This window comes from Centruroides vittatus, unplaced genomic scaffold, assembly GCF_030686945.1.
Source record: "Centruroides vittatus isolate TY-2023 unplaced genomic scaffold, ASM3068694v2 contig_875, whole genome shotgun sequence".
Classification (NCBI taxonomy): domain Eukaryota; kingdom Metazoa; phylum Arthropoda; class Arachnida; order Scorpiones; family Buthidae; genus Centruroides; species Centruroides vittatus.
In genome coordinates this window covers 1239358-1264896 of record NW_027122567.1, presented here as the reverse complement: position 1 = coordinate 1264896, position 25539 = coordinate 1239358, and the positions used below count along the sequence as shown (strand labels likewise).

The 25539-nt window shown below is 32.2% G+C and overlaps 1 protein-coding gene across 4 annotated transcripts in view; it reads right to left on the bottom strand.

Annotated features, from left to right (window-relative positions):
- The window catches only part of LOC136982976 (neural-cadherin-like), a 420472-nt gene that overhangs the window by 154874 nt on the left and 240059 nt on the right, over positions 1–25539 (bottom strand). For all 4 annotated transcript variants that reach the window (XM_067279558.1, XM_067279559.1, XM_067279560.1 and 1 more), the window contains exon 15: positions 3634–3777. In XM_067279558.1, coding sequence (XP_067135659.1) covers positions 3634–3777 — 144 coding nt within the window. The remainder of the gene's footprint in view (positions 1–3633; positions 3778–25539) is intronic.

The following is a 25539-nucleotide window of genomic DNA, read 5'->3' as shown; positions in this document are numbered from 1 at the left end:
TGTTCCCATTGATTGTCCTGTATTTGATATTTCCAATAACATTCAGTCTTCAACATATCTTTAACAAATATCTATCTGTAGTATTTCTATATCAATTCTTAAACTTGACTACATCATTTCGATGAATTATAATTTTTTTCTCTTTATTACTTAAACTGGCATATTTTAAATTACCTATTTTAAAAAATTTACATAAGAGTTTATATTTTAACAAAGGTATATAATCACTGGATAAACAACATTAAAACACGAATGTAAATATGCAAGTTTTCTGAGAATAGTAAATCAAGTTCTATGTTTATTACAATGATAAACATAAATTTTTAAGCTGGGTCAACTTGAGAATTTTAAAATGCAAGAACAATCTATGAATAATGAAAAGTACTGCTTTAATTAATATAAGATAATTGGCTACTAATAATAATTACTGGAGCAGACACCTTGTATTTCTTTCGGATGACAGAAAACAAATTATGGCAGCTGGACATCCTTTTTCTTTGCAATAACAACAAAAATAATGATGATTTATTACTCGGCTTCCAATGCTTGGTTCATCCAATTTCCCCCTTTAAAAAGGTGATGAATCAGAAGTTAGAGTTTATGAGTTTCTATATGGGCCACAACATTTCTCCGTTCTTTGAAAGTTTTCTATTCCTCTCTGTTTTTAAATGATTTGCTGAGAGGCACATATATGTTTATGAGAAGTTTTGCAAAGGGTGCCACTCTCATCTATCTTCATCTCCTTCCCAGTCTCATTTATCCTCACGTACCTTATCTATTCTTTGTATGAAGTTTGCCCAAGATTAAAGGACTTTCTAAATCACAGTAGATGATGTAAAAAAATGAGTATAATTCCAACTTTTTCTCATAGTAAGTATTTTAAACTTACATAATAAATACACGAAAATATTATGTAATAAATATACAATAATTTCATATTAATTTTGATGAAATATTAATATTCTAAACTTTATGGTTTCTGATAATCATATTCACTAATTGCTTTATAGATTTCAATTATATTTTAAACATTTAAAATTTACAAGACAATTTATCAATTTAATGTAGCAATATGTATTATTAAACATTAAAAATTTTATAATCACTTTAATATGTTCACAAATTTTTCATTTTTAATAAAAATTTTAGTTTATATTTGGTCATAAATAAAGATAAAAATTTATTCTTTGTAATGAAATATTTGATGGAAGCATTAAACTCAAGGTAAATTCCTTACATTCTCTACTTTTTCCGCGGGATAAAATTTTCATATAAATAAGCGTATTGAATTCTATTCTGATAACATCTTATATACAAAGTAGTTTGTGAATTCTTTACATTTTTGGGGCAAACACATCACAAAAACATTTGAAGTTTACACAAAACAGAAAATTGTTGAGCATTCGTCAACAATGATCTAATTTCGTGTTGAAGTTTGTTCAATAAAAATCTCCATTTTGGATGAATACGAATAATAATAGTTACTTTATAACAATAAATTTTATATAGAATCGCTTCGATGATAGATTCCCTAGTGATAACAGAAAGGGATTATTATTCTAATATATTATAAAATTTATTCAATACAATAAATATGGTTTCGAGCATTTTCTGAAAATATTTTACGTTAAATTTATCGAACTAAATTCATCATTCTGGTTTCATTTTAAAAGAATTAAGTTTCTAATTTCAAATGTTATTTTAAAAAACAAAAAAAATTATACAAATTATTATATTTGCAATAATTTACTCTTTGCTCTTAAGATTAATGATTCTGTTAGATAATTTTGACATTTTAAAAGCATTAAATTGTCTCAATTTTTCTAAACAATAAAAATTCATAATTTAAAACTTAGACCTTCCTTTAATTAAAATATATACGAAACCTCTTCTCCAGATTCTTTTTCTTTGTTTTTTGTGTAAAAAAGGTCAAACGTATAAAATATGGTACCAACGCGAGATTTTTTTGTTGAATTTTTATAAAAAAATAAGCAACTTTTTGCAAAATATATGTATATTGAATACTTTTTTTGTTAAATTTTTGATAAATTAAACGCCTCGAGCGTCAAAACTCACGAGAAGTGAGTATCTATAATTACTTTCAAAAAAATATAATTTAAAATTTTAAAAATCAAAATTTTTGTCGTCCTTATAAAATTTTTAATTAATAAGCTATTTAATAACATAATTTATTATAATTTCCCGAAGAACGTCATCTTTTTTCAATAATACATGAAAGTTAAAGGTAATGATAAATCAAGTGTTTAATCGAATTCTTAAAATCCAATACAATGTAAGTATATAATGTTTTGATATTATTAGGCCCTACTTAAAAATTATTATATATAGTTATATATTCCCTGTCAATCTATTTTGAAATATAATCTATCATCTAGACAAAAAATAATGATAAAAAATCATAAATTTCCTCAATATTTCTGTCACCGGAATTTCTTCATAACAATAAAACGTTTATCTAAAATCAGTAAAGGAAATGTTGGCAATTCTCCAATTCATTTTCTGCATATTTAAAGTTGTAAAAAGAAAAAAACATTCTTCAGTAGAAATGTCTTCAAACACATAAAACTAACAATTACATAAACAGTATTTCCTTTAACATTTTGTCACTGATTCAACACTTTAAACTATTTTCTCTTTTTGCATATACACCTGTGTAAAATTTTTATTCTGAACATCAATGTTGTCGTAAACATCAACCTATAATATGTATACTAGATTTTACACTTTCTACTACACTCATTTCTATTCCAGATGGATATAATAAAAGTAACAAGAGGATATCTAAGTCCCAAGAAGAACGGAAGAGGCAAGATAATTTATAGTTATCTATTTAGAAAAAAAGAAGAAAAGAAAGAGGGAAGAAATGATACAATAACAAACACCAATACAAATCATGATCCAAGGAGCTATAAAAGATAACATCTTCCAGTCTCCTAAAAACAGCAGGGGGATACACCACTGGAGAAATCACTTACTGGCTGGTCCTCTTATTGATCATCACAATGGAGGTTAGATAGATAAAAGTTAAAAGAGGGGGAGATGTCTAGTAGACCTTATCTTTCCAGGACTTTAAATTCCACATAGGGATACGTTTATTACTTTTTACATCCATTCCCAAACCTACGAAAAGACTACGAGTATTCCTCGTAAGAGAGGCTAAGTAAAACTGGCAGAGGAAATGCTTTACGAGAACAAATTTAGAATTAAAAAAAAAGTCCGCAAAAATGTTAAGGAATGTAGTTCCTCCCATAGTGAACCATTAGGGATTTCTCGCAGATCTAACCTTTATGAATGCCGATATGGGACTATCTTATCACTTCAACCTCGAAAAAACCGCCATCTTTCAAGCGTGATTACACTTTGACAGCTGTATCAAATGTGTCGACTGGGATGGCTGTGTGCATTTTCTGTTCTTGTCTCTCAACTTTTTCCCTAGATATAAATACTATGCAAATCGTCTAGAATATACATAGGTTTTTTTCGATAGTAGAACGACATTAGAAATGTCATAAATCTCTCACCCGACAAATTAAACTGTAATTACAAATTCAATCAACGGTTGATCCTAGAATTACTTCGACTTAAAAGAATAACTTTGTTGTTTTAACTCACATTCGTCTTTGTCCTTCGCCGTTACTGTAATAACAGTATGTTGAATATCTTCATCTTCATTAACTTCGGCTTCGTATCTTGTTTGATCAAAGTAAGGAGGGTTGTCGTTCTTGTCTCCGATACCTATCCGGATGTATTTTGTCACTGAAAGAGTAAATAAATAAATAAATAATTTTTAATATATTATTATGGTTTTAAAATTCTTGGCGCGTTTATAGACCTTACATAACGTTTTAAAATTCATCCATCACAAAATAAAAAAACGCAAAGAGCATTTGAATGTCGGTGGCAAAAATGTAATTTTTTATGGAACAAAAGCTTCTTGTTTTTTATTTCGTAAAGGTACGGTACAAAACTTTTGCACTTCAGAAACGTAAAAAAAGCATGATTCGAACCGAAAGAAAGAATTTGAAGTTAAAAGAAAGGAAAAAAGAGACAGAAGACTGTTTTTGCATTCCGAAGTCGGTGGCTGTTACCACAAGACATCGAAAGACGTGCTTGGAATTCGTTCACGCTTCGCAAATAGAATTCGGTCAAGTGAAACACAACTGTTATGGGATTGTAGTAAGTTGTGTCTCGTTACATAATTGACGACCGTCCTATAACAGTTAACATCGAAATTTAAAAGTCCCGAGGCAAATTTAGAACCTTGTTGTTTACAGTTTTCTAATACGATCTAGTGATTCCACTGATATTTAACACGTTACGAAGCATAAGCTATTGTCATGAAAAGCGACAGCTCATGACAAGTTTTCTTTATTGATACAGGAGCACCGTCTCGTTCTTAGCCGGAGCCTATATTTTCTGCAACATTGTCATTATAGTAGGTATTTTGGACGGACGTTATTTTGTTCGGATAAATCTATTTAGGCGGTTTGTTGATACTGGACGGGTTTAAAAACGGGTTTTGGACGTCGAACAATGCCCGCGCTGTTTTGCGAAGAGGTAGGATGGCGTATTTTTCCAGCTGCGTGCAATCGATGGAAGATATCAGGCCATCTGTTAAACGTGAAAAGGATAAAGTTCACAAACTATGCAGGAGATAAGGACGTAGAGTTAGCACGGTCGATCGGGCGAGAAGCACTAAAAACACAAGTCCTAGTAAAGAATAGTGAGGAGAGCCCAGAAGCCATAAACGGAATATTTAAGAACGGATGGCTTATTACTTAGACGGATGTATAAGGATGACAGAACCTGAGGATGTTTAGTGACGATCGAAAGTTCTGAAGCAAACTTTTGAAATATCTAAAAACATAAGCGCAGATTTTTTTCCTTCTAAGATAGTGTCACACTTTTCCAATTTAGCCGAGAGATATCGAGTTTCTATCGAGTAAACATATCTTTACATTATAATCAAACGAAGTTTAAAGATTATACTACGTAATATAGCTTTCGTTTATTTTTTACTTGAAACAAATTTATAAATATTTTAATACTGTGTTTTACTGTATGGAAAAAAAAACCATATTTATCTTAATTAACGCTATTCGAAAAAAATTAAAAAAAAAAACATTAAAAATCAATATCAAACATTAAAAATTTCTGTACACTTCCACTAAAAGCTAACCATCGCCAATCCAGGTAATGTTTTCATTTTTGTTAAACTCTAATTTTTTTTAAGATTTTTGAAATGTTTTCTAACGAATCAATCAAAGTAAAATTGAATTATATTCACAAAATCCAGAAATAGCTGCTTAAATAGGAAATCAATTCTTCAACTTCATCTGAAAGGAACTTCTACACCCATACCCCTTAAATAACATTTGCTGCTATTTCCTTTATTTATCTTACTTCAAAACTCAATTATGAATCATCTTCTATTAATGCTCATCTTATAAAAATAATAATAATAATAAAAATTTTGCGTAGAAAATTTTGCATAAACAAAACTATCGATTTTTATTTTAATCCATAAAGTTTGAGTGATATTCTAGTCGACATAATCCCGATCGTAAAATTCGAAGCTCAACTTATAGAGATTAAGCTAAAGCATTAATATCGATCAGATCGTCTGTTAATTTGATTTCGTACTAGAAAATTGTGCAAATGCCTCTTATATTAATATTAATCGGAAAAGAGAGCAGACAGTAATCCAAGATTGATTAAGAAAGAGAGGGGAAAAAAGCAACTCGTGTCTTAAAGTCTATGGATTATTTACCAATTCTTTTTAGCATCTTTTAATTTTATAAAATGGTTGAATATATAATATGAAAATTTGAATATAGAGAAGTTTTGCATTCATGTTATCTTGATAACGAGCCTTCTTGTCAGACAGTAAAGATATTAGTGAATATGGTAAATTATCACAACATTCACTGCGTGTAAAAAACTTATCACATAATTAAATGATTCGCTTTAAGTTTTTAGAAGATTCTAAACGTCAAATGCATATATAAAATGAGTAATATTCCCTGAAGGAAAATCCAAGAAAACAATTTCTAAAAACCAATTTTCGGTCTAAATTTCTCTATCGTAACGTCAACAGACCAAGAGAAAGCAAGTTACCAATTAAACAAAAATTCTCTTTTGGGAAGAAAGTTGAAGAAAAAACTAACTGTTAATTTATTTTGACATTTGCAGAAAAATGCAATTACATTCGGATATTTTTGATTAATGTATTAATCTGTTTGCATCTATCATGAACTTAATAATTAATTACAATAATAACAAACAAAAATAACATCGAGGCATGAAGAAGGGGAAAAATAATAGAGAAAAAAGAAAAGAATCGGGTTAAATGTAGAAAACGAAACGAACTTTCAAAACAAATTGATTAAAACCATTCTGGCGAATAATTTATTGCCTGGAGCGAATAAAAGCAAATATAATAAGATCATCATTAGAACTATATCCAACAGAGTATGGGGTCGGGAGAAAGGAGGTCACAGAAGATCGTTGTACTTTGACAGGATATTAGCCCCAGGTTCTATGACAGGCAGGCAAAATGGAGACTAGATACAACCGAAGGCGACCTTTAGCCCGATGATGAGAAAACTTGTCAACGGATCTAATTTATATAGCAAAAGTATCCGCAGCTGGAAAATAAATTGAATTACCGTTAAGCAAACGAGAGAAAATGGAGGAATGCCCGAAACCGTTTATAATGAACCGACTATAGACATATATCTGCCTAACTACTACAGTAGCAATAATGTTAAGCGATTAAGCGTGCATAGATTTGTCATTTATTGCCGAAATGACGTTGTTTTGGAGTGTAAACCAATCAAATCTAGATAATTGTAAGCATCCTCGTTTCGGACGATTTAATGATACTTCAAGCTGGCCATCCACGCTCCATTAGTTTTAAAAACATTGCTTTCTTTCCTCTTTTAAAAAACTAATAACCGATTCCTTTCGTCCATTTTTATAGGATACGAGCTTAAAATTTTACAGAATTTTCGGTTTTGTAGTTCATTAAACTCATGCAATATGTATGGACGGCGAAACAATCAAGAGGAAAAGATTACGTAAACAGAAACTTATTCGGTATAAAAATTCAATTAATGTTAAATTTTTAAGGTTTTATTTTTTACAAAAATATACGCAGAGTCATTTTAAATCTGACTTGGGGATTTATTGAACTTTAAAAAAAATCCTTTCAATTATAGGTAGAAGATTCGTGAAACATGCATGATGCGAAAAAAAGGAATCCAATTTCAAAAGTAATGAATTAACTTTTTTTGTATCCCAGATAAAAAATAATAGTTTTTTATTATTATTTTTGCAAATTCTGTGAGATATATTGCTGAGGTTTAATAAAAAATTATTTTAAAAAATACACCTAAGATATGACTTTATATAATGAAAGCTTAAAAAAGTGATATTAAGAATAAACCTTAGTTAGATAATTATAGAACAAGCAGTTGAAAAATGTATGTCTTCCTTTATATACTTTTTTCGTGACTATGATTAAATTTTTCAGGCTTGCATTCTTTGATAATGCATTATTTATATCTACCAATACATTAAATTAATTACGCCTTTCTTTCTTGAAGCGAAGAAGAAAAATCCTGGATCAATTCCTCAAAGTTTGGAAAGAGGTATATAAAGCAAAACCAGTGATAAATTTTTGAACTAAGAGTCTATCGATAATAATCTAGATGGATAAATTCTTTATGCATTAAGAAACAAACGTGTCTTCTCTTAACAAAAATAAAAAACGAAAAAACCTTAAGTTTGGCATCGTGACTTGCACCATAAAAACCTAACACTTCAGTCTTTTCTTTTTAATTCTCAAATTTAAAATTCTTATCGTTCTCTTCTTAAACCTACTTTGGGACATCAGAATTAACTTTGTAATCCATCAAGGGATGCGCTGCGGTTACTCTGATCTTCATTTCTAGTATCTAGTCGAGGAATTCGACTGCCTTCATTTTATTTACGTTGTTTCATTAAATCGAAAATCTAGATATATATAATGGCGGCTATAGCCGTTAATTAAAACAATTTTCGCCGATCTGGATGAAAATGAAAAAGAAGTTTAGGAAAGGCGCGCGATGTAATCAAAGTGTAGAAACTGCAGGGAGCCTCTTTATGTCTTTCTATGTTCTGCTTATAAAGATGGTAAAACGTAAGGTATTTGTCGGCTAAGAATGTTGGTCGAGAACATTCAGTCGTCCATAAAGATCTCTTTATGTGTGCTACTTGATTAGAAACGGGTGTCGTTGTTGATAGACATTAAACGCTTGTCTGTCTAAGGTGAATATATATAAACTTCAACACTGTTATTTCTTTTTGGTAAATAGTTGTACAAAGATGGATACCTTTAGAAGTCGTTGATAGCCACGACTCGAAATTTATTGAACGTAAAATGATACTTGTTGAAGGGCTCAAGAATGATTTAAACAGTGAAAAATTCTATTTTGATAATGCTTCTTGCCGATTTCTTTTGTGCACAAAGTATGATAGTAAATGTTAAAATTTCAAGTTTATTTCTAAATACGGGAAAATAAACAATCAAATTCGCATGAAAATGTAGAGATCGCTTTAAAAATTAACTAGAAAAACTGAAATTTTTTTAACTTAGAAGTAAAAAAAAGAAGAGGAAGAAGATGGGCAGTTTTAAATTGACACTTAACTAGAGAATTGATGGAGAAAATTGTACTAAAGACTAATGGAAGTTTGCGAAACCGGTTAATTTCTACCAACACTTTCGGCAATGTGGAGACGTCGAAACTGCCGTTTCTAATTACGTGTACAGAGAGAGGATGAAAGCGACCCCATTTTAGTATAAACTAAATTGAATTAAGCAAAGGTGAATTATGAAAGGGTGCACTCGCGTTTTAACGTGCATTCGTAAATATATATAAAGGTTCTGGTCATAAACAACTTGCCATTAGGCAAGTTGACTGCAATCTCCGTTACGGACATATTCCTTGATAGAGGTCACCAGGAAAGAGGATAATGTTAGTCAGATCCACTTTAGTTTGTATAGTCGATGTCATCACTGATATTGATAAGAGCCGCACTTGTCCACTTCCTACCAGGCACTATCATATTACTAATGGAATAAACCAGATTGTTTTTAATCTCGAATATTTATAAGAAGTACTAATTAAAAAAAGAAGTGACAATTTATTTGATCAAATACACCTTTTAATCGAATTTCTCTTTGAACCAATTCAATTAAAAACAGTTTGATTTAAAGAAAAATTCGCAATAAATTTTTAAATAAAAATATTTAGAAGAAAGTAAAAAATTTTTAATAAACTCGCTTTCTCTTATGATTAAAACTATAATAAAAAATAAAAGTTAAAGAGATATCCTGTGATTTATATGAAGAAAATGTTTATCTTCTTCCAGAGATCTAAATTAGAATTATATAGTTTTTCCATTTAGAAAGTTATAAAAAACGTCGAGGAAGAAATAATAAGCTAACATACTCGATTCCTAAATGGATAAATACTGTAGATAGAGACTAGACAAGATACTAATATGTTGTCGAAACGTGTTGATATTGCAATACAGGGAGATGTACAGATGGAAGTTTTACGTGACGATAATGGTGTTGGATAAGGTTTACTGTACATTGAAAGTTAGACATTTATAGCACGAAGAAGCTTTGGTTTACGGTGCTGTAAGGATTTCAGTGATAAGATATTATGATGCAGTAAGACCTTGTGATCGGTCTCGTCCTGGGGCATGTGGTTGAATAGTCAGGAAGTTTTGATCGTAAAATGCTCTATACGTTAAGAAGAATATACGACATCATAATAAATATGATTTCTTGCTACAATATAAGTCACAAAGTTTCTGACATTAATAGTTTATTTATATTAAATCGTATAATGGAAGGGCGTTGCAGGAAGTCTTCCAGTTTCAAAAAATAATGAAGACATTATAAAATATGTAAAAAGAGTCGGTATCGTTATCTTTACATTCTATATACATTAATGTTCAAACTATTTCTTTGAAAATAAAATAAGAAGAACCGAAACAAAACAACAGGTAAATCCATGATCAATTTCGGATCGATTAGAATAAAATCTTTCCTTGAGTCGAAAAAACCTCTTGAAAACAAACTTAAAATTTATATGAGAATATATTTTTCGAAAAATAACAGAAATAAATTTCATATATAATTTCTTTTTTCTCTTCCTTCTTTATATTTAATCTTCTAATTTTTGAAGCGCTCTCTCTAAACTTCGAAAATCTTGTTTTCGCTTGAAGTTTTCTAGTTAAGTATTCAAAAATTCATAACTGGATATATCAAATGTTAAAAGGTCAAAAAACACGAAAAGTAAAGTAATATTAATATTTAATATATTTTACATTTTAAAGTTCAATTTTGTTTACCTTCAGGATTTGCCTTTTTCCCCCCATTTTAGAATTTCTAAGGATTCGAGTTTTCTACATATATGTATGTTATATGTTTGTGTACATTTTTCAGTTTATATACTATGTACATAGATTTAGATAGAATATCGGGTTGCTTAAACTGATAGCAGGCCTACAGAGATGATATTAAACATGTATCTATTTCAACTGATAAGGTGTTCACTTACACGCTTTGATATACGAAGTTAATTCCGGAAATTTTAACTAGTTCAGTTTAGATTAAATGTTAAACACTGTTAAAAATAATAATTAGACAACTCGATTTTATTAATATAACGTCAGACAGTTTACATGTTGAGTTAAACTGAAAACATCAAATAAAAAAGCCTTGTTAACTTGCGGACTTATAGCTTATATAAGATTAAAAATAGTTTACAAGAGATTTAAATTAATCATGATTATGTTTCTTGAAGTAATTAAAACTGTTTTCTCATTGAATTATATCAAATTGGAATTAAAATTTTGAAGTTATATTCTTTTTTGATTCCTTTATTTAATCCTATAAACGTAAAGTAATGTTAAATAAGTTAATCCTATTCGTATCGAATCGTGCACTCTTAAATATTCAAATCTAAATTGTAGACTGAAATCCTGAAACAATATAATCATCATTAATATAATTAAACTTGTATTCTAAGTTAAAGGAAGGGTTATAATTAGCTTCAAGCATATAAAAATTACTTAAATTAACCTCAATTTATAAATCATTCCACATCAATTTCTAATACGTTTATCAATTTCGAATAACTGTCAACCTCAGATATAAATATCTAATACACCAAACTATCAGAAGCTGGAATCTTATTATTAGCGCACCTGTTCGATGATTTATATTTATAAAATAATGCAGATATATTTATGTTCATGTATGTTGTAAATATAAAGTGGCCTAGACTGCAACCGCATCAATCTCATAGCATTGCACGTAGGGCAACTTCGCGAATGTAGTTTCAAATATTGCTAGAAACTTCTCACCCGTTAACAATATTGAATGTAGAAAATTCATATTTTAAAAATTGATTTTTGTGTTAATTCACCTTCGCTTTAACTTATAAGCATTTTGTTTACAGTGGAATTATAATTATAACACGTGTAGTTGATAATTAATTTAAAGATGCTTGCTAATAATATATAACAAAGAGGTAATATATCTTATCTTCCTAAATTAAATTTCGAACCGGCTGTTCAATAATAAAGGTTATTTATCAAATTCGTTCCTTACCCAACTCTTCATCTTTGAAAAGACAATTGCCGGTGGATACGTGATTCTACACGTACAAGTGCACTTCCTCTAGAGAATTCACTCTTCTCTTTCTTTTAGCAGAAAATATTTGCGAAGATGGATGCGCATTATTTTGATGGCGGAAAAATATCGATCGAATTGACTACACAAAAATGCATAAAAGATTTTTCTCTAAATGCAACGTTGCACGTTTTAAAGAATTAATAACGAAGAAACGTATTATAAAATTATTACATCTTAAGATTTATTTATCGCTTTTGGAGATGTATTCTATCTCGTTCCATAATAAAACATTATAAATTAATCAGGACGAACATTGAAAAAAATTGTTCGTGTCAATTTGGAGAAAAGGATGGAGGAGGAAAAGGAGGAAGAAGGAGGAGGAGGAGGAGAAGGAGAAGGAAGGGAAAAAAAAAACATAAACGACGACACAGCTTATACTGACCCTGTTTAGACAGTGCTTCCTTTTTGTGTTATCAACATCCAGGAAATGTTTGGTAAATTCGCTAGGGTATGGGGAATTGCACTGAGTAAAGGAGAGCAGTCATATCTATCTGAACAATTTCGAAAAAAGGAACATAACTGGACAAGGAGAAGTGTCTAGTGTGAGTGACAGCAAGGTTTACGTCGTGGATGTTTTCTGATGTCGTCTTAGCTGTATGTACCTCCTAAAGCAGCGTTTTATATATTCAGTTCGTGTCACGGAAAGGAAAGATGAAATCGTCTGAAACAACAACCGTATAAATTATTCAATTTTTTCTATTTTGTTTTTTAAAGATCTATTTTAACTATAAACGTTTACGATTGTGTTATAATTGTCTCATATAAAAATTCTATACCAAAATCCGCACAAGTTTTGTAAATATTTGAGATTCCGTTATAATATATGTTATGTAATTAGTATCGATCTAAACTTAGTTGACCAATCGTTAACGATAGTAGTTAACCTTTTTTCCTGTTGTTGCTGTTAAGTTAAATCTCAAATTTATAACAAAATTTAATCCAAATTACTAAATACGGAAGCGATGAAAAAAAAGCCAAAAAAATAATTATATCCGGAAACAATTAAGGGTTAAGAATGATATTAATGTAAATTAACGGAATATTAGCTAGGCTTTGGAATTATAATTAAATGCCTGTAGATATTTGGAGAGTAATAAGGATAATTATTTCATAGAAAAGTAATTAATTGCATAGAACAACATTCTTTTGTGAGTTTATGATGAATTCTAGCTACTTTAGATACATTCATTTTATTTTCCATTCACGTTTTTAGGCATTTTTTTTCAAAGTATAGAATTAAGACGGTTTAAAGAGACAAGATATATTAGAAACCATTGATCTATCGTTGCCAATAAGATACTTGGAGTGCCAAAGGGTTTACCTTGATGGAAAAGCATCAAGATATCTGAATTCAATGTTTTAATCTAATAATAGTCGGCATGAGATGTGTCAAGATAATAGAAAAGACAAATGCGCCTGGAGAGATCCGTTACTTCATCAGATCTAAATTCTTTTCTTCCTCTAATAAGATAAAATACAAAATAGAATTTTCCTTTAAACCTTTAAAAGTTTGAATTTATAAATAACAAGTTAAGCAAAATTTCTGGGTATGAAGTTATCTGATTCTCCAGTTTCCGATCTCCGCTTTTTTCTCCTTTTTTCCCCCTTCTTTTTATTGAAGAAAAACTTAGATAAGTTTCAGATTCTATTTTAGTAACCCAATTCGATAACATTTTACCACTCTACGCTTGAAATTTTGGACAAGTTCTGGATTAATTTGGATAGGTTTGTGATATTAAACAAGACTCTTGCCAAAATTTGGGGAATTTGGGTCATTTAAACTGAATAATCGTAATCCATCACTAAGAGATAACAGTGGGATTCACCTAAGGAATTAGTGATATAATTTCCGCCTCAGAGCGCAAAGGAAAAACAAAAATAAGTAGAAAAACTGTTCGAATTTTTATAAAATGGCAAAGTTTAATAGAAAACAAAAACACAAATTGAACGTAAATAAATAAATCTGTAGTAAACTAGTTATTTGCACGCCAAAGAAATATAATTAATAGCATTTTCTTAACAAAATTACTAAACAATGTTTGTTAATCACGCAAAGTACAAATTGTTCTTCAGGATATTTATGCTAGTCATTATTTTATCAGAAAATTATTTGTTCAAAATAATTATCTAAATATTAAAAAGTGTAGAACACCTTTCATCTTTATAAAAATCAAATATTAAAGCCACATAATTGATCACCATTAAAAACGAGTTTTTATGTATAAAAAGCACAAAACTTCATTAAGAAAATGCAAGTATTAATAGTTTCAATATTTAAAAGTTTTTATATAAAAATTTTAACAGAAAACTGACAAGTTTAATTACGTATTTTATATCCAGTTTTCTGTTTGAAAAAATATATAACCTGCTAATCTATGTACAAGAAATTTTTTTTACAGTCTTAAATTATCTAAAGCTAAACGCAATTTATTTTATCAATCTATTTTCGATACAGCAAGAAAAATCTTTATGATATAAATCTTTATTTTTATAAAATATTGAATTTTTCCTTCTTTTTTTAAAATTTTTCAGCTAAATGAACAATATGCAGACTTTATCTTTTACATAAGAACAAAAGATGCTATTTAGGTTTCCAACAGCTCAAATATAAACAAGCCGTTTAAAAATAAATACACACAGAAGTAAAGAAAATAGAAACGTCTATATCGAACGTAATAAACTTCTCAATTTATATATTTTCCTTCCTTCTAGACTTTTAACTCTCTGTAGAACCTGTAATATAAATTCTATAAACTAGCTCGGCCGTAACCACTTTTAAGACAGGATGTCTCGGAATTGGTTTGGAGAGCACTTATACGTATCAATTGAGAAAATGGATAAAAATTCTGCATAAAAAAAATACGTTTCTTGTACTTCTATTTTTTCAATCACGGAATAGGAATTACAGATTTATAATCTGAAACGTAATTGATTCGTCCGTAACACCTGGTCCAGCTACAGCAAAATTGAAAGAATGCTTTAAGTGGAACTATAGTGGGTTTGGCTATGGATTGCAGTCACGAAAGACGTTTGATTACTTTCGTCATATACAACATACGCGGTGCCTGAAGGGAGGTGTTGTTATTATCAGAAACGACAATGGACACCAGATCTGTCGCCTGCAAACAATTCTGTGTCAACATACGGTGCCCTGTACACACGCCCGGTACAACCCGTACGATATATACGCAGTCACGTCAGGTATTTAAAAGGTTTTAAATCTATCATTCTCTCGAAAGCAAACAAGAATAAAAAAAAAAAAACTTATCAAACAACCTCGACGACGACGTAAAGTGGCGTTGTTGTTATATATATATAAAGCGATCCACATAAAAAGAGGAAATTATAGATAAATGAAATGGATCACATTATACGGGGAAAATAGCGCATTTCAAAATCTAGAAAAGATTGGAACCACAAACGACTACTCTAGAATAGATAAGAGGGAAAAAGTGGAGAATGTTTAAAACAGAAATGGTAACCAACGATACGTGCTGAATTATTTATATTTACTTCAAATAGTCTTAAATATTCCCCATGTTACTGTAATGGGAATAGGTCTGTCGCCAAAGGCCAAAGTTCTGGGATTTTATCCGATTCAGTTTTGTTAGATTATCCGATTTTGAACATTTTTCTCTTAGATTTTCTTTTGTTTTTATTTCGAACTCGATAATTATTTTGCGAAGGAATAATTCTTCTTTAACACTTAACGATACAAGCTTTCGATAAGTTTAAATGTGTTGTAAAACTGTCGTTCGGGAAGCTCTTAAAAGTAACTCCTTTCACCTTTTGGTAGAATAGAGAGAAATGGCCTTCGGTCTATTGGTTTTTATTTGCGACTAAATGATATCAAACGATTGCGTTGACTTCGCTTCTCCTTAAACTCATTCTTCTAAATTCGACGAAAGGGCCAGTCGTTGACCTTCTTTTTTTAAAGGATTCTCACGTTGCCATTTAAAAGGAGAATTCGACTGACACCACTTTAATCCTTCACTCTTCTATTGTTAACAAATTGCCAACTGCAATATCCATCCTTAATCCGCGTCGCATCGTATCAAGTGTTTAATCTTTTAATGCATTTCAATCTTTAATTTAAGATTCTAAAACATAAAAAACCGGGGTCAAAATTCAAAAGAAAACAGAAAGAAAAAAAAAATTTTAATTTAACCGAGAGAAAATTAAATTACGTCTAGATCTGTTTGTATTAAATAATTTCCGGAAGAATTAATGTAGTCCATTTCCACTAAAAGTTTATTAAAGAACCGCTGCTATTAGGGTTAGAAAAACAGCAGCAATAACATTTTCTTAGGTTTTAATGAATGATGCGGAATTAAGATTTATATTCTATTACTAGTAAGATGTTTTGTTTCCCGGAATCAATTAGGCAATTCCCAGAGGGTAACGGCTCGATCTTAAACACGAAGTTAAGTGTCGAGTTCGGGCTCGACTCCACTTTGATCTAGCGCATTCTCTTTCATCAGGACTAGTCCCTCCTTCGGACTAGTGTGACTTGTTATCATCAGAAAACAACCTCGGCGCTCATCTACTCGACACACCTACTCACTATTACAGAATGGATTTCGACTTAAGAACATTTGTGATCTGTTGATTCTGACAAAACAAATTTGTTACAACCCTTGATAAAAATTGGGAACAAACCTCTTCGCTAGTTACTATTTTTTAAGAAGTTAATGGAGTCGAATTTAAGATGAAGTTTATTCTCTCTCCCTTCCTCTTTTTTTAAACCCTATAATAACAGAGGGGAAAGTAATAAAAGTTATCAAAGTTAAATACGATCCGTCGGAACGGAAATAATTTCATCTTAAGACGAAAAATATTCTTGCAGTATTGCAGTTTATTGCTTTTTAATATAACGCGGTAGGTTATGCCAATAGCAGAACATTGACGGCACTAAACTTGTTAAAGTGCAATCAACTTTACAATTAGAATCGATCAGTAGCTAGCTATTACTTCCATTATCCAAAACTATTATTTCCGCTCGGATTAAACTCGCAAATTGTCTTTTGAGAATACCATTATTGAGAAACACTCGTATGAACTTCGAGACGAGCTACAAATTTCCAATACTTACAAAATTATTGAAAGGGTCTTTCCGCATTCTTCCTCGACCCCCTACTCTTTCGTCAGAGTCGACTACTCCAGCAGTGACGTAATGACAATACAGTTAACGACATAGCGGAAGTTCGGGTAAGTTTTTTCACCTCTTTACCACCCGACCCTCTTCTATTCTTCGGATTTTCCCCCTCCTCTTCGCGGTGTTTTTTTTCTATTTTTTTTTTATTTTTCTTCAATACTTTGGCTCTAGCTGATGACTGAGAAAGTGATAGTCGTTCAAACCACTGAAAAGGACAGGTGGTCCAGAAGGATGATCCACTCTCCTTCCTGCCAGAACCTCAAATTAACTTTTCAACGGGGAGATGCGATAAAAGTATTAAATCTTTATTCACTCCAGAATGCGTTGCTCCTCGACAATTTATGGACAATTTCCTAGCCTCTAGAATAAAAAAAAGAAACGGAGAGGGAAATGTTGTAAAATTTACACGAGTCTATTTTGATCGAAAAATCCCAAGAGAATTAGAAAAGATTGGAGTGATCGTTTCATTCTTTCTTCACGTTTCGAGAACATTACAGCATCCTTCTCTAAACAGAATCCAATCCGACCGGACAGAAGACAATCATGTCTACCTCATCCCAACACCAATAAGAAAAAAAGACTATTGGTTCAAAATACTACCGTCCACACACCGACCATAAGGTTCAATTCTTATGATTCCTTAGAAAAGCATAGATTCAATCGATGGAAAAATAGGCAAGTTACGTAAAATCCATATATCCGTCGATAACAAGATGCGATTTGGTATTTTCCGTGTTTGTCCAACGACACAATCGCTTCTTATTGTTAGTCTCAACTCAAAAAAGAAGGGAAAAGGAAGGTATCTATAAATTTATATATAAACTGGTTATCGGACCAGTTTATCCATCATCTGATGAAACCATTTAATTGGTAGTGCCGAAATCTCTATCATATTGATGACACTAAGTGTGACATTTAATGATGGAAACTCTGATCGTTTTGAAACGACTTTATCGGAAACATCACATTAACCCAACGTTGGACATTAAATCATCAAGGGGACCTCGACAAAGCAACTGTTATGAACTAAAATTTTTGTTTCTTCTAAATTATATAGTATAAAATTGATTTTACAGACTTTCTCGTTAACAATACCGGAGCTATTAATACGTAAAACCCTTTTATATCGGTAGACATTAAGTGCCTTACAGCTATTGAGGTTGATCATCCAGTCGAGCATCAACAGCCCGGAGATGTACACGACCGGATACGCTACTAGAGAAGAACTGCTGAGAAAATGGTTCTCTAACAGGAAACTGGATTAAATTAAGCGAACATCTGACTTGTGATTGCAGGACGGATTTAGGCTTTCGATACCTAGGCAGTCATAACGTTGGCTAAAGTTAATTTGCAGGAAAGCGGTAAACAATCCGATTACACCATTGTGTATCATTATAACCATTCCTTCCTGGGCCAATTACTCCGTTAGTCCCTTTAGTTTGCTAATAGTAAAATTTCCAACGGGACCGTATTATTGTTATCTTGTCAAGTAATCGTCTGGGGAAAGAATATTCCCTTTTGTTTCACATCATAATTCTTGAATGAACACTACCGTGTTATTAATAAAGGCTTGTAAATTTGTAGATGCGACGACGTAAAGTTAATTGTGTTAAAATAACAACTTAATCTCTTTTGGTTAGTAAAGAGGTCGGAAATAAATCTTTGAATGGTAGTATTGACAGAAAGGTGCGAATGTCAGTAGGTAGCGAACTGTGTCTTCATTAAACACTCAGACGACTTAACACGACTTTTCACTGTCATTGTCTTAAACAATGGCAACGTCGCTTGGGGCTACAACCAGGAAACAATTACCAACAGTAAAGGAAAAAGTTCAGACCACTAGGGAGCGACTTGGTCAAATAAGACAACTTATCCTCTATATTAAAGAACAAGAGCTTTGAGTAATTCGAAAACCTTCTGCGGCTCCACTTTTAACCACTTGAAATAACAGTCACTTCTGAAATATTAATAATGCTAGAGCAAAGAGAATGTCGAGAGGGAGTTCGTAAACCTTCTGAGGCCCGGGTTACGAAAGTAGAAAGGAAATTAAACTAACCAAAAAACATGAAGCGAGTTTTTCTTCTTACTTTTCGAGAGGAAAATAAATAAATGGAGAAAACGATTACTTGGCAAATAAGTTAAGACGTTTTCCTCTAATAAAATTCCATCTGGAATATATCTTTTTTTTCTTTTTATCTGAGAGAACGTATCGAAGAGTCATCACCGTCCAAACTGCTCTCCTCTTTCGAATGTCTTCCCGCTAGCGACAATGTCAGTTTGACAGCATTTGTTTTGTTAAACACATTAGGATCCAGTCGTGAAAAGCGCATTAGGAGCCAAACCGTACTAAGAACCTCCATTAGTCGAGATGCGTAGCCTCCGGCGTTTAAAGCGTTAATTTCCATTTCGCTTCCTAAGGAAAGGGACGATTTCCGGGTCACGTGATGGGATTCGGCATCGGGATGCTCGCCCGGAGAAGGGATCCTATTGTGGTGAATGTTTATAACCGAAGACAGATCGACCACGTAGTGGGAGGGTGGGACGATCAAATGCGCCCCCCGAACGGGTCAATCGTCACGCGCAGACGTCAAAGAGGAACTTACCCAGGTATGTGCTCGCACCCGTCAACACAAACAACACTTTCAGAGCATCTAGCATTGGCAAGCCAGCACAACTCTACTCCGTCATACAACGTACTGTATCCAGATCACATGGGGATATTGCAATTCCAACTCTCTGTTATATCTTCGACGGTGTCCATAGTGTGTGTGTGCGGCCAGCTGACGTACCCAGAAGAACTCGAGAAGGATCAATATGAGAGATGCCGAGACGGACGCCACAAGACGATGCCACCGCCACCCAGCGGCAACTCCGTCACGTGACCAGCAGCTTCCAGAAGGAGTCCTTTAATGAAGGCCACTAATTGTCGAGTCCAGTTTTTCCCACCATCACTCTCTCTCCACTTAACATAAGTCGAGCAGACAGACAGCCATTAGTCTTCTCCTTTGAAAGGATAAGTTTCCTTACCGATATTACGTATCGAGTATCTGTAGACGTGTCTAAAAGTGTTTTGCTAAGAAGAGGAGAAGAGAAAATGGACTGAATACCGCATACAGTCCCGGAGGCCCACACTGGAGTGAGCAATTTCCGGTCGGAACGACGACGAGGCTCGTGCAGTCCATCACAAATGCCACATTGTCACAACAACAGGTCTCCATAAATATTTATTTCGCATCTCACTGGCGGAAACAGGGTAAGAAAATCACCGGAAGTGATTAAGTGAAGGGCCAAGCAATACCCCAGGGTCAAGTCAAGAGTGGTCAGATTACTTCTGATGCGGGAAACTTTGTTTCTCTTAACATCGAAACAGTAATGACTATTATTAAAGTAATTTATCGATCGTGCAACGTAAAGAAAACATTTTTTTTAACTATCAAACTTCGCTACTATATTAATTAATTTAAAATTTTAATAATTGAATCTATAAGATAAAATTAATTAATTAATTCTAAAATATTTATGGAAAACAGAACAAAAGAAAATTCATCTTATTAAAAAATCCAGGAATTTGTTTCTTTTATTTTCTTAAAAATATTTAATTTAAAAAATTCCACAAAGAACTTTTAATATTTTAAAAGCATTTTCTTGTTAGCTTACCGTGTTATTACATATCTTTTTATCTCATTAGGGAAAGTTTTATTAAATTAAACTCAAAAAGAAACGCAATAGAAAGGTTGATAGTAGAGACGTTTACAACTGTTAAAATAGTATTTTATTTATCGGTTTGGACTCATTTGAACCTTCAGAACATCCGATATGTGTGTAAAATTTAATATATGTGAATTATTAGAAAGTGTTTTATAGAACAGAATTCGTTACAAGAATCCATTATTATAATTTGACTTTAAATCAAAACTGAAAATTATGGATAGTCGAAACGAATTATGTTATTTACAACGTACGAAGATTTATTCTTTTTGTATTTTTTTGCTTATATAACACATGCTTAAATCGATTAACTGTAAATGTAATTCATTAGAGATGGTATCTATAGAGCAATGTCTAGAGATAACTCCTGTAAATGGGTCTTTTCATTCTGGATAAGTGTCATACAGTCGAGCTTACATTCAGGCGCAGATAGCAACCTTCCTTCCAATTATGGTGCACAAAGAAAATAAGCGCTTGCGCGTTTAATCAACCAATGATAATATTGATTCGAAGGGAATGTGGAACATAACGTTCTCATTTGTCCCACTTAAAAATGAGTTTGTTTTCACATAACTGGAAGACGTCAGTTATCCACATTTCTTCAATCAACTCGGTGAGCACACAGTCCATTTCCTCGAAACAATAGGTCAGTGGACTGGTCGGCACCGTCTGTGGTACAGATATCTCCAACCGAGTGATTCCAGCGATAGCGAACTGGTATGCCAACAGTGGTCTGGTCTGTACGCTGGCAACAACAGCTGTATTGTAATATTAATTAAAATGGAAGGAATCCCAAAATGATTTATCCCACTTCACTAACCGCGATGAACAGAATGATTTTCCAGATAGTTTGAAAAGCTGTAGCAACTGGTATACACTCGAATTCTTAAAGCTATCCGGGTATTCATTCGCCTAACAAGAATAAGAAAACTCTAGCAAACAATCTCCCTAAAGGGAGTAGAATTGCAGGAAGTATTTTGAAAATCATTTCCGTTTTATGTAAAAATATTTTCAGTTTGTTTGCCTTAAGGGTTGTTTTCTTATTCTGTTTCGTAAACTTGGGTGATTCATCTCTTTAAAGAGCACAATTTTCCTGTCAAAACTTTTCGCAACTGCTGTGCAGAAATACGAGTTACTAGATCGAGTTACCGGAAGCACAGATACGAGTCTGTGATAATTGAGAGAATCAATCTCTTGTATATACTAATGGCTGCACAATACCCGCATTGCCAATACAATAACAAATTAATTAAAAACAGAAAATGAAAGAAACTTCCTTTCAAAATTATTTCTTATCTCATAACTTTCTTATATATATATGTGTGTGTGTATTTTTTTTCCCTTACTTCTCGGATACATCACGTCTTTCAGAGGCCGTCGGCAGTTATGTGAACAATTCGTCACATGGCCCAATGCACGAGTTTTCATATCTTGCATGCAGCACCCGTTTCGCCTGGCTTGTCCCGTCAATATTTTAACACGGCTACTGCCTGGTAGAAATATCCCGGAACGTTAAATCCGCGAGGATAAAACGAATATCATTTTTATAAAAGAAGAACACGGAAAGAAAAGAAGAGGGAAGAAAAAATCTCTGTACAATACTTTCGGTTTCCTCGTGTTCCTTATTAACGCAGGCGACAGAGGGGAAAAAACGTAACATAAATTAAACTAAGTGACGTCACAGAGTAAGGTTAAATTTGATAACGGTGTCTAAATTTCCGGGTTGTTTCCTATTACCGGATTGGGGAAACTTGTAAATCACTTTTCTAAGCTTACACGGCTAAGTAACTCGTGCCAGGCAAAGGAGAAGATACAGACTAAAAGTTAGAATCTTGTTTTTTTTCGGGCAGTATAATGATTTTTAATCATGCGTACAGTGCTAATTAATGATTGGGGATGTTTCTTACCATCTGCTAATTACCGTTCGTTCCTTTCGTGGCATTTTCTGCACCGAATCATCTCCTACTCTGTTCACGTCTGGTAACAATCACCCTAACATGGTTCGCGCTTACAGGTAATTACTCGTATACATAGCGACTACTAGGGTCGTTGAAATTCGATAGATGCATCTCATCGCGACTTTTAATTCTTTTAGCTCATTAATCATCGTACCGAAACAAGAAAGTTTCATGTTTATATGCATTTTCAAATATACAGCACTTCGTTAAATTAAAATATGATCACTCTGTTCATTTTTTTTAAATAACTTAGATGCGAACCTACGAGAATTATCGTTATTTTGTATAAAAATGTGTTAAATTACTCCCATGAAACAATTTGAAAACAAAGGAATAAATGAAAAAGAAACAAGAAAAGAAAATTTAAATGCTATTCAATATATTTTCTTTAGTGTTATTACAGTTGTAAAAAGATAGTTGCAAGAAGGAAAACAAAAAATTTACAAACAAATTGGGCATTGGAAACAATAACTAATTTAAATCGCCATTATTTGTAAAGAATGTGTTGACGCCATTTCCTAAAGTACACACTTCTGGCTTAAAAATTTTTTAAAATATTCCTGGAACGTTTCCAATCTTTCTCAAAACTCCAACTGCCCAAAACCGTAGAATCAGTTAAAGGGAAAAGCTGTAGCTACGGACTTCGGGCAATTAACAAAGCTAGTGGTAAGCCAGGACCGAGTTAAAGTGGCAGGTAATAATACCACGTGACAGCTGACACGTGATTAATACCCGGAGTTCTTTCTGTCTCCGGGTTACAACGGGAGATGGCTGCAGAAAAGTGATTTTTCCTGCAATACTCTTCTCTGTGTTGATATATAAACTGGGAGTTTTACGACTTAAAATCAAAAGATGTTATCTTAACCGGCAACAGTTATTAAAACAATGGAGTTAGAGGCATTAAAAATATCTAGATTACACTTTAATTAATTTAAAATTAGACAGATGAAATTTATTGCCTTTCCATCTCGCGTCGTTTTTTTAGAAAATGAAAAGACAATTAAAACTTTATAGGAGAAAAATTAGTGAAGAGATAAGTAATAATTCTAAAGAGATCATCTTGGTTTTTGCAACTCGTTAGTAAATGTGCACACAGATCGAAACGATCTCCTTAAATTAACTCTTTAAACGCGACAAGTTTAATTCTATACTAAATTAAAAAGGATAAAAGGTAGATAAGAGTTAAACAGAACTCGGATATAAATTGAGAAATCCTATAGGAAGTGAGGAAAGGAAACAGTCGGAGTGCAGGAAATTAACGAACGGCTGTCAACAAGAGCAACTTTTCAAACTCATAAACGCGACTTAGAAGAGAAAAAGGAATCGTTCGTCTAGTTAGCTACTTATTAATCCATATTAATCCCTTAAATGAAATTGCTTTCGATGTAATTTGATTTAAATACGACTCGACTCTACCAATTTCCTTTCTCGCAAACACGAATTGATTATTCTAAAACAAAACAAGAAAAAATCTCGATATTGCGCAGAATGCAGTAGTATTTAAAACTATGCAATTTTAATTAAGAATTTAATAATTATTCTTTACTTAGAAACCGTGTTAAAGAATGCCAACAATTCGGCCTTTCCCATAAGGAGTTTATAAACAAGAAAACAAGCTTCAATTGATAAAGGGCAGAAAATCTCATCATCTTCTTACTCTTCGTGCTCGAACTTTCGTTCAACTTTTATCATCAACACCCGAGCCATTCGGTAGCGTTATTTGGACAAGAAAGAACAAGATTTAATTGTTATGCAACTCTGCAGACCTTTAACCGACCTTTGCGATCTAAACACAAAACCCGGATCTGATTAAATTCCACGCGGCATAACTTCTACTTTATTAAATCAAAAGAATATATATAATTTTTTTTTATTTTAAATTCCATCTTTTAAGCATTTTAATTAATTATTGTTATAAACGAATCTACTGCGAATTGCAATTAGAGAAACTATAAAGTGTACATTTTGATGGGGGAAGGAAAAATAGTTGTGCAACTTCTACACTCGGATGTAATTAATTAACATTACACTGCGTAATCAAATTATGGGCGGAGATACGTTTTAATTACCATTTTACAACAACCAAAACATACAGTTTCAAATTATAACTGATTCAACCAAGAATAGAAAGCGTCCGAATTTTAAAAGTAGATCCAATCTCTAGAGAAGATAAAAGAAAATGAATGGAAAAAAGACGTTCTTCGACACATAAAAAATATCCCCAAGGATTATCCTAAAAGTGTCCACCTTCTACAGAAAAGAAAGCTTAACACGAAAGTGCATTTTTACATATCTTATCACTTCTGGGATGGATGTAATCATTGGCAGAAATATTCTTATCTGATCTTTAATATCCATAATATGGATCCATGCATTCGTATTACTTTATGGCACGTCCGAATGAATTCATCATTATACAATTTAGCTTTAAAAAAAAAAAAAAAAGATTGCTTAAATAATAAAAATAGAAAAAAGCGTCAACAAGTCTACAGAATCATGTTTTTCCTTTTTTATTATTATTATTTTTTTTTTGTATTCTAGCGCATAAGAATGGAAATGGAAACATTATTTTCGTCCTTCTCTTTTACGGGAGTTTCTGTTCGGTAGAAAGATATGTCGACAAGATTGTTCAGATAGCGTGAAGAGGACAGACGTTGAGGAGTGTTGACCCATTCACCATCTGCTTATTTCCCACATCCAATCATATATAATCCTAAATGACAGATTATTTACCACTTCTTCTAATTAACTAATATGAAATTCAGATTCTTCTCAAGTTAGGCTCGATACTACTCGATGAATAGGGCTCCTGTCCTTTCATTCGCAGTTGTGCTTTAATGTAGCACCCGATTTCGAAAAAAAATTCATAATGGCTACTTGTCAATAGCACGCGTTTACTTAACTTTTCGCATTTTACGAATTATCAATTGCTTCTTCAATAT